Source organism: Puma concolor, chromosome E4 (assembly GCF_028749965.1).
Source record: "Puma concolor isolate L17-30 chromosome E4, mPumCon1.1.hap2, whole genome shotgun sequence".
Classification (NCBI taxonomy): domain Eukaryota; kingdom Metazoa; phylum Chordata; class Mammalia; order Carnivora; family Felidae; genus Puma; species Puma concolor.
This window is the reverse complement of record NC_141683.1, coordinates 46,627,723-46,642,414: the sequence shown is the minus strand read 5'-3', so window position 1 is coordinate 46,642,414 and position 14,692 is coordinate 46,627,723. Positions and strand designations below refer to the sequence as shown.

The 14,692-nt window shown below is 42.0% G+C and overlaps 1 protein-coding gene across 1 annotated transcript in view; it reads left to right on the top strand.

Annotated features, from left to right (window-relative positions):
• NIBAN1 (niban apoptosis regulator 1) overlaps positions 1-14,692 on the top strand; it is a 153,566-nt gene that overhangs the window by 113,560 nt on the left and 25,314 nt on the right. Inside the window, exon 6 of the mRNA XM_086693374.1 lies at positions 9,693-9,808. Within this exon, the coding sequence (XP_086549500.1) occupies positions 9,693-9,808 (116 nt within the window). The remainder of the gene's footprint in view (positions 1-9,692; positions 9,809-14,692) is intronic.

Sequence of the window (14,692 nt, the reverse complement as noted above, 5' to 3'; positions counted from 1 at the left end):
GGGCATATAGGAAATCATTGATTGTGTTATTGTTCTCCTGGCCTGACTCTGCCCAGGTATCTAACACGGATAGGGTGACAGATCAACTCTTTCAGGCCCATGGAAAGCATGTTCAATGAACACAGCTTCAGGACACAGACCATCTTCATGGTATTTAGAGGGAAGCAAATATTCTCTCCTCCCTTATCAGGATTTTGATGACACCATCCTTACTGTTTGAAAGAGATAGGAGTGGGGTCATTTTTATTTTTTTAAGGCTTTGAAAAAACTTAAAGTAAATGGGATTGTTTATGCTAAGGAAAAGAAGGCTGCCACACAGAAGACATAGTCTATATATCAACTGAGTACCAAAAAAGAGAAAATGAAATTCAACCAGGGTCACACATGAGGATTTATGTCTGGACAGTGATGATTGCCTTCAATGGATAGAGTTCTAGTTGTTTGAAATGATGTCTGTATGAACCTGCCCAAAGTATTTCCTTATCCACATACCTTTTGACAGAGCTTCATTGTAGTACTATTTTTATACATCACTTTAAGTACAAGGGTTCTTTTGTGTTAAGTGAGTGAGCAGTTGGCAGAGGGGACATTTCCTAACCTGATAATGAGGGAATAAGTTCATCAAGATGCTAATAAGCATTCAAAAGTTATGGTCTTCTATTGTATCTTTTTCTTCTATGCAATTTGTGTTTTCTCAAAATCTATAGTTTATAAACCACTTGCAACAGAATTTGCTGAACAGCTTTTTATTTTATTTTATTTTTTTTTTTTAAACGTTTATTTATTTTTGGGACAGAGAGAGACAGAGCATGAACGGGGGAGGGGCAGAGAAAGAGGGAGACACAGAATCGGAAACAGGCTCCAGGCTCTGAGCCATCAGCCCAGAGCCCGACGCGGGGCTCCAACTCACGGACCGCGAGATGGTGACCTGGCTGAAGTCGGACGCTTAACCGACTGCGCCACCCAGGCGCCCCATGAACAGCTTTTTAAATGCAGATTCCTAGAGCAAGATCAAGAATTGCATTTTTAATGCTTATTTATTTTTGAGAGAGAGAGAGAGAGTGCAAGCCGGGGAGGGGCAGAGAGAGAGAATCCAAAGCAGGCTTCAGGCTCTGGGCTGTCAACACAGAGCCTGATGCGGGTCTTGAACCCACAAACCATGAGATCATGACCCGAGCCAAAGTCAGACGCTTAACCGACTGAGCTACCCAGGCGCTCCCTCCAAGAATTGCATTTTTAACAAGCACATAGGTGATTCTGATGTTTGAGAACCACTCCCCTTATTTTGGGTAGAGGAATGGTTCTCAAGGTGTGCCCCTGTACCTAAAGCATCAGCATCATCTGGGAGCTCATTAGAAAAGCAAATTCTTGGACTCCGCCCTGTACCTTACTGAATCTGAAAAGTCTGGGGGTGAGGCTCAGCAATCGTTTTTCTGATCCTCACCAAAGTCCGAGAAGCACGGGGGTAGAGTATGTCAATTCCCTTCAGTACCTCTTTACAACAGTAAGAAAGAGACTTATTAAGAGAGAATCTGATTCATTTGTAACACTTGGGTCTTATCTGGAACCAAGAAATCTTGGTTTGAGGTGCCTGGGTGGCTCAGTCGGTTTTGGCCCAGGTTGTGATCCCAGGGTCCTGGGATGGAGGCCCATGTTGGGCTTTGTGCTTAAGATTCTCTCCCTCTCCCCCTTCCCCTCCCCTCCTCCTTCCCTCCCCCTCCCTCTCCCCTCCTTCTCCCTCTTCCCTTCTTCCCCACTGCTTGTGCTGTTGAAAAGGAAGGAAGGAAGGAAGGAAGGAAGGAAGGAAGGAAGGAAAGAAGGAAGGAAGGAAGGAAGGAAGGGAGGAAGGAAGGAATCTTGGTTTAGACAGAACTTTAAAAGGAGATTTAATCTTGCCCTCCCTCTAGTATTTAAATTCCTTCCCTCCCTCCATCCCTCCCTCCATTCCTCCCTCCCTTCCTTCCCTCTCTCCCTCTATCTCCCTCGCTCTCTCCCTCCCCCTTTCCCCCTTTCCCCACTCCATCTCTCTTTTTCTCTCTCTTTCTTATGTGCCAGGCACTGGGCTACGGATTGAGGATACAGTGGTGAATGCAAACTACAGAGAAAGTTCCTGTCCTCTTGGAACTTACAGGCTAGGGGAAGGCATATTTCAAATGATTACACTAATAACTATGAAATTATAATTATTGTAAGTGCTGTGGTGAGGAGGCACATGATGTTCTGAGAGTGTATAAGACAGGGGTTTGAGCATGTCTGCATACCTTCTACAAGGCAGCTCAGCCCAGATGGAGCACTTCCTCTTGAGGGAGAATTCTGACGCCCAGTTGGAGCCTGCCTCACTCTAAGATACATATAAGTGTTAGAAATCTGTTCCCTATTTCAGTGAAAATATGCCACACTGTACTTTGGACCATGCAGACCTGACTGTGTATCTGAATCTACATGGAACAAGTCCAGTGTTCTTTTACGTTGCAGATCTTCACGTAGATGATGAAGATCTCTTTCCTCGAGGTTTTTTCTTTTCAAGGCTGTGAGACTCCTCATTTATTTGGTCACCTTCAGAAGCACTCCACTTTTTAAAAAGATGTTTGTAAAATATTCTGCTTCTCAGCATCAACTAGAAGTGTGTAATGGTAATTTCTTAGGAGCGTATCTCAGATTCCATCTATGACTGTCCTTGTCCTGATTATGCTCCACAGTCCCATGGCCCAACCTCACCTGCCCTGTGTACAACTGCATCACATCACTAACTTGCACGGGGCTCGCAGTTAAGTGAAACCCTGGGCTTATCTAGCTTGCCTTTTTTAAGTAATTGAAAATGTTTTAAGGGCAGTGCCCTCAAGATTTTCCTCTAGGATGTCAGCCCTTTAACCAGCAGCCGTCACTGAGGTTGTTTAGTCGATTATGTGTAGTGGCATTATCAACCAATCTAAATATCTTCAGTGTGTCAATCAAAAGCATATAAAGCTTTAAGAATTGCCTTGCTAGAATCTAGATGCAGGATGTCTCCAACAGCCTTCTAATCTGCCAATCTAGTATGTCGGTGTGAAGGAAATGGGCTAGTCTGTCTTCACTTGTTCTAGTAATCACCACTTCCTTTTCTCTGTTGACAGTCTTTTAATATTTATTGACATATCAAGAATTCATGAGATGCACTGCTTTTAATCAAATGAGGCATGCAGCCTTTTCCTATGTGATTCAAAACTTCTATCAAAACATCTTCACTGGAACACCTTTCTGCCATCTGTTTGAGAAGCCATTTATATCCTCAGAGTGAGTTCTGTATCTTTGTATTTTCACCTAGAGCAACACCGTTATAACTCATCTTCAGGTGCCTGGATCTCCGTGAAGCACACATTTTTTTCTTGATCTATTCCTCTTCTCTTCTTGGCAGGTCTGTATCCACTAACGCAAATAAGATTTGGTCAGCAGATATATGTTTTAGTCTAGTAGTTTACGAAATATAATTCAGGGACTTCTAAGTAATCTTGGGGCTAGTGCTCATGAGTTATCATTTATAATATGGCAATAAATATTTGCTTAGGTCATGAATAAATTTTTAAAATAAAAACTTTTATGACCATTTCGTTAGGATGGACCCCATTCATTTTTAATTCCACCGTAGTATTTTCTTTTGTTCTGTTTTTAAGAATGTCACATTCTGTCTGGCCTTCAGTCTGCTCACTTGTTAAACGAGTGGTTGAACTAGATGATCCTATGGTATATTCAAACTCTAGAATTAAATGGTTCTAAACCTTGATAAGCAAAGGAAATTTAACGCAATTTAAAAGTTAAACCACAATACACACACATATACATGCATGTGCAAACATACACACATGTACATGTGCACACATATCAAACTGGTGAGACCGCATCAATGTCAATTTCCTGGTGGTGATATTGTGCTATGGTTTTGCAAGATATTCCTGTTAGGAGAAATGGGGTGAAGGGTATATTGGATATCTCTGTATTATTTCTTTTAAGAACACATGAATCTACAATTACCTCAAAATAAAAAGTTTAAAAAAATTAAACCATAGACTGTATAACAGGACTTTGGAAGTAAGAGTAGGCCTTTCTTGACCACATATTAGCTTAAACAAATTATTCAACCTTCCTGAAGTCAGTTTCTTTCTCAGCCTTTAAGTGGGAATATTAAGCGGCACCTGGGTGGCTCAGTCTGTTAAGCATCCAACTTCGGCTCAGCTCACGATCTCATGGTTCCTGGGTCTGAGCCCCACATTGGGCTCTCTGCTGTCAGCACAGAGCCTGCTTGGGATCGTCTGTCTCCCTCTCTCTCTGCCCCTCCCCAACTTGCACTCCCTCTCTCTCAAAAATAAACATTTAAAAAATTAAAAACTGGGACTATTAATCCTTACCTAATGGGATGGCTGGAAGGATTATATGAGATGGTGTGTATAAACATTGGCTTATACTTCTATTGTTAGTATTCAATAAATGTTGGTTACTTGCCACTGTACTTCTTCTCCTTTGTTCTAGAGAAGAAACTAGGGCAAACGGACTTGCTGCAGCTCTCCCAGAAAAGACGACATACGACCTGAAGCTAAAGACAATTTCGAAGTATACATTAGTGACATGAACCCCATAGCAGTGTAGTGAGTAATGCAGTTACATAACTTTTACAGATCACCAGGCAGATCAGCTAACATGGCTTGGCACAGTGAACCGATAAAATAAAATAACAACGCAGCTTCCAAACCCAGCCTGAGTCAGGGAGTCCCGACACAGCAGCCAGAGTCAAAATCCAGAATGACTGCCTAGGCCTTAGAGCTTTGGTGTTTCAGTTGACTCAGACATGCTGTAAATCTGTGTAAGGGGTGAGGGGGAAACAAAAGCTGGCCCCCTGAATAACTCTTCCCCAAGGGGCATAGAGAAGCTTTCTTTTCCTTGCAGAATCCTTAATCATGTCTCCCAAATAGGAGTTTTCCATGCAACTGCACAGATGTGAAAAAGGGAGAGACTAAGGAGAATAGACATGTCTTGGTCCTGAGGATGTGATAGTTGAATGGATGGCCAAGATGTCTCTCCCACATATCTTCTGAAATGTTTAGAATTTCCCAGGGATCTGTCCTTGCCCCTGATCTGATGAATGTTGTTATCAGTCAGTTGGATAAAACACAGAAAGTAAGCCCACCAAAATAGTTGAATGTTACAGAGGTGAAAGGGAGTTTGGGAACAATTATAATTTTTAAATGATTTTGGCAGGCTGTGGGGCACTGAGTTGATCACAGTAAGTTGTAATTTATTAGGGGCAGTGTTAAAACCTGTACTTCAAAACCAAAAGCAGAAGTACGGGTTAGGAAAGGATTAAATTGACAGGGGTTTTATACAAAAAAAAGTTGTAGGATCTTATGGGACTATAAGAAAGGTATGAGTCAATAGTGTGACGTATTTGTATTTTAGAAAGGAAGTTAGGGACCAAAAAAAAAGGAACGTAATCTTTCTACTTTACATAACTTACACAAGTTGAAAAATACTCAGTGGGTTGTATTCAGTGTGGGCCAAATTTAAGAAAGATATTGACTAAATGGAATTGGTTACTAAGGGAAGGAAAGAAAAGGTAGGGCTGAATTTAAAGGATCCCCAAAACTATATTGTTTAAAGAACGGTTGAGGGAAAATAAGGATATTCAGCTATTCTTTTAGAGTTGCCCTACAGAAGAGGACAAGTAAACTTGTCTATTTTGCTCTGAAAATCAGAAATGGGATTAATGAGAGTTCATGGAAACAGATTTTGGCTCAATACAAGGAAAATTTTTCAAATAATTAGAGCAGTTCCATGACTATTTCACTAAATTGTGAGTTTCCTGTCACTGGAAATATTCAAGCCGAGGCCAGATGAGTGTCTGGGATTCTGAGGGCTTCTAGCGTTGAATGAGAGCTTAGGGTAGGTGACCTTTAAGACCACTTTCAGCTCTCTTAGTCTGTGATTTAAGTAAGCATGAATGCCAAGGCCGCTTATGACATGCCAGAGCTACTTTTTCAACTCTTGGCTCTGATTCTGACCAGCTGTGTGACCTTCGGCTAAGAAATTAACTATTTTTTGTTCCAATTTCCTCAGCCATAAAATGAGGGATCTGGATTTAATGATATCTAAGTTCTCCGCAACTTCATAATTACAGCATGTTGGAAAAGTAGAGTTGGAGCTGATACCTGCCATTTTTCTAAGTCAGCTTACACGGAGAAGACTTAACAAGCAAAGGCCATTGTTGATTCTGGGGACCATTGGACTAAACTCTCAGTTGCTTGTTGGCAGGAGAGTGGACGATTGTGATCCTGGGATTTGTTCTCATGAGATCTGTGGCAGGAAGTTGATCAAATAACTGATAATCCGGTTTCTCTCAAACACCTGTACATTCTGGCTGAGTTCAGCGATGCCTTTGCAAAGAACTTAGAAGAAATGAAGGTCACATTACTATTGCAATACAGTTCTGTCTCTTACAAAGCACACCTTTGTTCTTCATTTCCTTAATGATCTGGCAGTTGCTGTTGAGCTTGGCTTACAATAATAAGAACCAATATCCAAAGAACAACTTGCTATGTGGCAGATACTGTCCTAAAAGTTTTGTATAAATTAATTTACCTAATCAGTTTATAACCTGAAAATCTAATGATGAATCAGTAGGTTAGATCCTTTTTTCCCCTATGGTCAAGGAGTAGTTAAAATGCAGTTTAAATCTATCCTAATGGTAGAGAGTCCAGAATTCAGATCCCTGCCCTCATTCTTTCAGGCTTCATTGCTGGTGTTCAATTACTATAATTTCCTGTGTGGTTCATTTGATTACTAACCCTTTTCTTCTCTGCCTGTATTAAGGTGCTTCATCCACCACTACTATATTCCAGCTCCCCGTTTTCCTCTTGGACTTCTCTCTGACTCCCACATCATTGTCTCCACATTCCATTTCTTCAGTTACTTTTTCCAGAAGTTTTTGAAAACACAACTATAGTGGGAATGCTATAGTTTGCTTCGATAGAGTAATAGAAGGTAGGAGTAGGATTTCAAATACCTCCTTTGGTTGCTGAGGTTAGTGGGGGAAGAAATAAGTAAATTTATGCTTTTGGTAAAGACATGAATTTAAAACCTTATTCTGAGGTTCGCAGGTCTGGCAGTGCTCACTCCATCCAAGCACCACATTTTCTTCCATGTCTTTGTTTCCTGAGGTTGGAAATGAAAACAGCTGTTAAAAATAAGAGCTCATGAGTCAATCTTGAATCTCAGTGTAGCAATTACAGTTTCCATCTCTGTTGGTAAAGTCCCTCCCAGTGTACTGAGCTCCATATCACAGCCCCCTTGTTGTCAATTTTATACCAAGACTTTAATTTGTGTTTTCCAAGCCTCAAAGATTAAACACTAAATCATTTGCCAAACCAGAAAAAATAACAAGGAAGAAATACATCAATTTAAAAACTTGATTCTCAGACATGCTCTTTTTCTGATTTAGAGCTCGAGCAGAACTCTATGTCAATATTAGAAATGTCAGTTACTGTCCCACATTTTTGAAGGTGGAACTTCTGGGCTTTGTGGTATCCTCACTGTGGAGAATTTTGCTTGAACTCTTTTTCATTAAAAAAAAATTTTTTTTAAGTGTTTATTTTTAAGAGAGAGAGAGGTGGGTGGTGGTGGGAGAGGTGGAATGGGGATGGGGGGAGGGACAGCGAAAGAAGGGAGGGACAGTAGATCCAAAGTGGGCTCCACGCTGACAGTGGGGCTCAGACTCAGGAACCATGAGATCATGACCTTAGCCGAAGTTGCACACTTAACAGACTGAGCCACCCAGGCACCCCTGCTTGAAAATCTTATCAAGGCTAGCCTTGAATTGTATTTTCCCTTTTCCAAGTTCCTGAGGCTTATGACCTCGTAAGTAAATCTCAATGTAGTCATCTACAGCCTATTAATTGATTGTCACCTTCTGGAGCACATTGATCCTTTTTTAGTTCAGCCTCGTCCCACTTAGCAACCATTCATTCCTTGACTGAGTAATCCCATTGTCTGAAGCTCCGAATGTCCCCAGTGAATCAGCTGCCTTGAACTGACCGATCTGATTTGCCCTATAAAGGCAGATCATATGCTGTTAGCAACAGAGCTTCATGTTCTAGAGGAGAGGCTGGAGGCAAGAGACTTGGCCCTTTCAGTCACTTCATTTTGCCTTATTTCCCCTAAGATTTGATTTATTTACTGTTCTATTCTTTATTATTAAATTATTTATAAAATTTATTCCCCTGCAAAGATTTTTATAATTCTGTTATCATTGTATCCTCTAACAGATATTTTGTGCATTGAAAATTGCCTCAGTCGTTTGGGCTGCTATAACAAAAATACTGTAAGTCCAAGATCAAAGCACCCGCAGATCCAGTGTTTGGAGAGAGAGCCAAAAGCCGGGGAAGAGCTCTCTTCTTATAAAGGCACTAATCCCATCATGATAAGGGCAGTAATCCCAACATACCTTTGTGACCTGATTACCTCACAAAGGCTCTAGCTGCAAATATCATACTGGGGATTAGGGTTTCAACATATGACTTCTGGGGGACACAAACCATTCAGTCCCTCGCAGAATTTTTGCATTCGTGGTGTGATTTGTGGAATTCTGGGAAGGCTGTTGAGCCCCTGCTTCCTCGACTACACTTAAAATCCTGCATTAAACATTACCTCTCAGATATAACACCTTTTAAAATCTAATCTGTTTGGAAGGGCAAAACCATAAAACTAATATGTGAGGTAGTATAGCATAGTGCTGGCATAGCATAGTGTATTCTGACTGGGATCAGAATACCTGAGTTCACCCGCTTGCTAGCTGTATGACCTTAAGCAATTAATTAATCTTTCTGGGCTTTTGGAGCATCTGTATAGTCGACATGATAATAGCACTCACCTCACAGGTTTTTTGGGTTTTGGTTTTTAAATTTTTTTTAGTCTTTATTTATTTTTGAGAGAGAGAGAGAGCACAAGCAGGGGAGGGGCAGAGAGGGAGACACAGAATCTAATGCAGACTCCAGGCTCTGAGCTGTCAGCACAGAGCCCGATGCGGGGCTCGAACTCATGGACCGCGAGATCATGACCTGAGCCGAAGTCGGATGCTCAACCGACTGAGCCACCCAGGCGCCCTGTTACCTCACAGGTTTTTGTAAGGTTTCAGTGAAATGTGTAACATGTTTAGAAGAATAGTATCTTGCTATATAAAGTGTTAGAAACTGTCATCCTTTATTTGCATAAATCAGCATATTTGACAGCAACTTGATAATAAGTCACAAAGAAATCGGAGTTTTGTTCAGGGAACTGGGAGCGGATACTGTGGATACCAGAGGCCCTGGTAAAGAATGGTCTGCCTTAGTGAGGTGCTACGGTTGGAGGCATAGAGCCACTAGGTGCCTAGGTGCCCAAGGGAAAGATTTATAAGAGAGAAACAAATGGGGCTAGATCTGCTTCTAGTCCTAACCAGTATGCCCAGTAACTGATGGAATTAATCAGCTGCTATGGTGGTGAGCAAGCAAGGAGACACACATCTGCAGATGAACTTTGAATTCAGGATCTGCTTCATTTTTCTGTGTCTCGTAATTCTATCCCTCGTAATATTCAGGTAACATTAGGTCTCTGAACCATGACACTCGAAGAACCATGGTAAACTGTAGAAGTATTTTTCTTTGCTAAGTGCCCTTGCCTCTTTCTTTTAGATTACATGAAGCAGACGACGTTTGAAGCCCAAGCCTTTCTAGAAGCTGTGCAGTTCTTCCGGCAGGAGAAGGGACACTATGGCTCGTGGGAAATGATCACTGGGGATGAAGTCCAGGTAACATGGGCTCAGAATTTGGGGTTCTCTTCTCCGTCTATGTGTAGGAGGTCAGGGTCAGGATAAATAACCACACACAAAAAAGTGGAAGATGTGGTTCCGAAGGCCGTTTCTCTCATTGTCTAGATGCATTTGATCCACAGAGTATTGGGCACCGTCTGCAAACACCTCCAGACCAGGAGCAAAACAGGACAGTATAAAAACAGGGCAACCGCAACGAGGAGCTTCCATTATTTTCTAAAAAAAATTTGTTTTAATGTTTATTTTTGACAGAGACACAGAGCATGAGTGGGGGAGGGGCAGAGAGAGAGGGAGACACAGAATCCAAAGCAGGCTCCAGGCTCCGAGCTGTCAGCACAGAGCCCGATGAGGGGCTCGAACCCATAGACCGCGAGATCATGACCTGACCTGAAGTCGGACGCTCAACCGACTGAGCTACCCAGGCGCCCCTCCATTATTTTCTATTCTTTTCTTTACAAAGCATTATTCTTTCAAATGACCTCATACTTCCAGACCACAATCCAACACGAGCAGTGTGGCATAGTTCAAAGTGTGTGATGGGGGCTTAGGTCAACCTACTTGGATTAAATCTTGCCAACTTATTTAACCTCTTTTAGTCTCAAGTTACTCCTCTGAAAAAAGAGAGTAATGATAATGTTTGCCCTGCAGGGTACTGAGCATTAAGTGAGACGTTGTTGGAAAACTATTTGGCACACGCACTTGTCTTTATTTACTGAATGATTTATAAATGAAGTCAAAGAAATACATTTTAAAAGCATTAAGACAGTTTTCTGTGCGTTTTACTTACCTCTTCTAGTTTTCTATCCTCTATAGTCTGATATAATTTTCCTATGACCTTGGTTAAATGCCAGTCATGGGCTAAGCATGTCCATTGGCTTGGTACCAGGGACGTTGTTACAAATCTCCAAGGAAACTGTGTCCATGAGGACACCAATCACACAGCTGATTCAGCCAGGAAGAGGAGAGTGGGAACGGCGTTATTTAATTAGGGGCACACAGGGTCCAACAATGCTGTTCTTTAATTTCCCCTCATTTCCCTGAGTGCCTCTTTTGGGGGCCAGTGAAATTTGTTATTAGGAGACCAGATGAGGCCTTGCCTTCGTATGGTCATTAAACATCTGAAGCCGAAAACATTTGATCGTGATGATGGGGCTGTTCTTTATTGTTTAACCATATGACTTCTTCTTTCCCACCCACCCCTGCTTTGGTGGATTCTAAACTCATTTATTTCTTAGCTTGAGACTTATTCCAGAACTTTGGCTAACTCTTGGTTTCTGATGTTTGGGGGAAGTATATCCATTCGTCAATCTGAGAGGACTAAGGACTAACCGTACTTATACCATAAAGAAAAATGAAAGCAAAAGGGGAGGCTGAAGCACTTGACGCTGATTGGCCTGCCAAATAAACCAACATATTTAGTAGATATACCAGTATTTTTTTTTTCAACGTTTATTTATTTTTGGGACAGAGAGAGACAGAGCATGAACGGGGGAGGGGCAGAGAGAGAGGGAGACACAGAATCGGAAACAGGCTCCAGGCTCTGAGCCATCAGCCCAGAGCCTGACGCGGGGCTCGAACTCACGGACTGTGAGATCGTGACCTGGCTGAAGTCGGACGCTTAACCGACTGCGCCACCCAGGCGCCCCCGATATACCAGTATTAAAATGCCTTTGTGTAATACTTTTTAATGTTCAAATCCTAATTCTGTGTGTTCATTTTATCGATCTCATGAGGTTATTAGGATTTCCAATTTTGTAAATGAGAAAACCAAGGGAGGTATATAGCAGTGAAGTGACTTGTCCAGTTTTATTCATTAAATAGCTATTGAGCCCCTCTATGCCAGGCACCATGCTGGGGCTGGTGATCCAGAGATGGGCACGACAGGATGGTCCCTGCCCTGTGCAGCTGATACTTTCATGCTCCCATGCTAAGTGGACAGATGGCAAAGGAAATGATGGCTTCCGATTCCTGGTCCAGTGAAAGATCAGCACCAACCATGGGGCTATACCAAGTTCAACATTTACTTAACTCCTCAAGTTTAGCTATGCTATTTGCTTAATCTTTTCATTTAGAATCTCATGTCAGCTCACTTCTTTCTCGATGCCATTGAAAACAGGTACTTAATGAAACCTTTCTTTGGATTGAGTTGACTTTCTGTTTTTTTGCTTTGGGTTGATTTGTGCTAAGCGCTAGAAGGTGCAAGAGAAGCAAATGACTCATCCCTTGCCCTTGTGGTGAGGCAAGACATACCTAGAAACATCCCCAGAACGAGGCAGCCTTAGAAGTGTATGTGGGTAGACATGTGGGTCTGTACATATATGGACATCATAAAGCATTGGCAGCCAGCAGTGATAGGAAGGTGCTAATTTTGCAGTATAAAAAATACCCTAAGTAGGAAAGCAGAACAACACAAAACAAAAACAGAGACGAGATCAGTAAAAGCTGGAGTTATCAAGTGACCCAATAAGAAATTTTGCTCCCCCAGGAATCTGAATATCTATGGTGAAGTTAGACAATGTGAGCACCGGAAAGGCATTTCAAGGATTGTTTGTCCAAAACCCTCCAGTTGAAAGAATGTTCAGAGAGGTTGGCTGAAGTCACAGTGCCAGTCTGTGACAGAAAACCCATTTCGAGCCACATCAGGCTCTCCTTCAAGAAGCTGGAGAAAGGAAATGAATTCCAAAACCTTCCTGTCTGGGGCCTAGCGGGGGTCCGCCTCTCTGTAACCTCACATATGAAGCCAAAGCAGCATCTGTCCTCAGACTCACAGGAAAAAGAGGTCAGGGGCCCAGAGAAGCTATGTAGTTAAAGAAAATGGCATGACGTAACTGAGTTTGAGAATATGACATCTTCTGTTTAAATTTTTTTAATGTTTATTTATTTTTGAAAGAGAGAGCAGGGGAGAGGCAGAGAGAGGAGAGGGAAACATGGAATCTGAAGCAGGCTCCGGGCTCTGAGCTGTCACCACAGAGCCCCACACGGGGCTCAAAGCCATGAACTACAAGATCATGACCTGAGCCGAAGTAGGATGCTTAACCAACTGAGCTTCCCAGGCGCCCCTGGCATCTTCTGTTTATTTTATTATTATTTTTTTAAATATGTCAAATTGGCTTCCATACTGACATCTTCTGTTTAAAGCACTGGGTTTATTTGCATTTTTTTCCTGTCTGCTAAGCACTTACTTGATCATCATTTTGTCGTCACCCCCCTCTAACCTCATGGCCTGGTATTCAGATGTTCAGCATTATTACATTATTATCTTCATAGTAATGACTCACACAGCAAGTCTGGTGGGCCCTCATGGCAGTGGTGATTTTTTAGGCAACTGCCGAGGCAAAGCAAATATCTTAGGATAACTTGCCTACAGACTATTAAGGTGAAAATATTTATATACTAGTAAAACCGTCAATATATATCCTACTTGTCTTTAAAAAATGTATCAAATGAAGTCCTGAAGGAAAGCATTTTGCAAGATGTAAAGCATTTACAGTGATTTGGTATATTTATTATTTATTGTAGCAATATATTTATTTAATAAATATATCTTTATTATTTTTTTTCAATGTTTTTTTTTTATTTATTTTTTATTTTTTTTTGGGACAGAGAGAGACAGAGCACGAATGGGGGAGGGGCAGAGAGAGAGGGAGACACAGAATCGGAAACAGGCTCCAGGCTCTGAGCCATCAGCCCAGAAACTCACGGAGCGCGAGATCGTGACCTGGCTGAAGTCGGACGCTTAACCGACTGCGCCACCCAGGCGCCCCTATTATTTTGTAATTATTATTGTAAATTTAAATTTGCCTTTAAATGAACCAGATGAGCTGAGAAAATAGTTCATAGTTCCCACAGAACAGGTGGTTTCAAGACAAGAAAACTGTCCACGTTTTAGGCCTTCTCCATACATTTCAGGGTTGTCTTTTGTCTAATGACCTCAAACGTGCCCCTTTTAATGGATTCTTTCACCCATGGCCTCTCAGCAACACAAAAGGCACAAGGCCGACAGCCTGGTCAGACCATCAGGCCAGTCTCAGGAAGGAGGGCAGTCTCTCTGGATCTCACACCTTCCCCACATCTGGAAGGTAACACATGGTGTGGTTGATTTTGAACAACCTAATGGCATGTTTGATTTCTTATATGTGTGATGGAATTTTAAAATCTGTATATCCTAGAAGTTAAATTTACACACACACACACACACACACACACACACACACACACCATTTTTTTTTTAAGCAAAAGTGGTATTTTTAGGGCCCTTATGGTGAGACCCAGTGGATCCTGTTCTGAAGAGAGAGGTTGAGGAACCCCTTCATTAGCACAGTTTATTTATTAAAGTAGCTACTTTCCCTAGAACAGCCCCAGAACTTTGGACCCTGCTCATGGAGAGCTGACCCAGGTAGGGAATCTCAGAGAAGGCCCTGGGAAGCTGAGAGGCAGCACAAGGATGGAGGGTGGGGCTGAAGGTTAGGGGAAGAGGGGGACTCGGTGTTGGGATGGACACAGTTGGGCCCCAGCACTCTGAGGCTCTGCCTTGCCCTGTGACTTGTCAAGCCCCCCACCCCTGCAAACCACTCCTATTCTCCTCCTGCCCCCCCCCCAGACATATTTCCTTTTCAATTCCCTAAACTATAAAATAGAACTGAATGTCTTGGAATATTATATGGGAAAGACTAAAAGAAAACTATAAACCTACCCAAATAGATGATTTTTTTTCCCTTTGGCCTTTGTAACATTTTGATCTTTTCAAACCCCTCTCATGCTTATGTTCAGACTCAAACCAGTCTCTGCAGAAGGGTGAAGCAGGCAATTATTATGACCCTGAATGTAACACTTTCAACTAAGATAATATTTCCCATTGTTTTT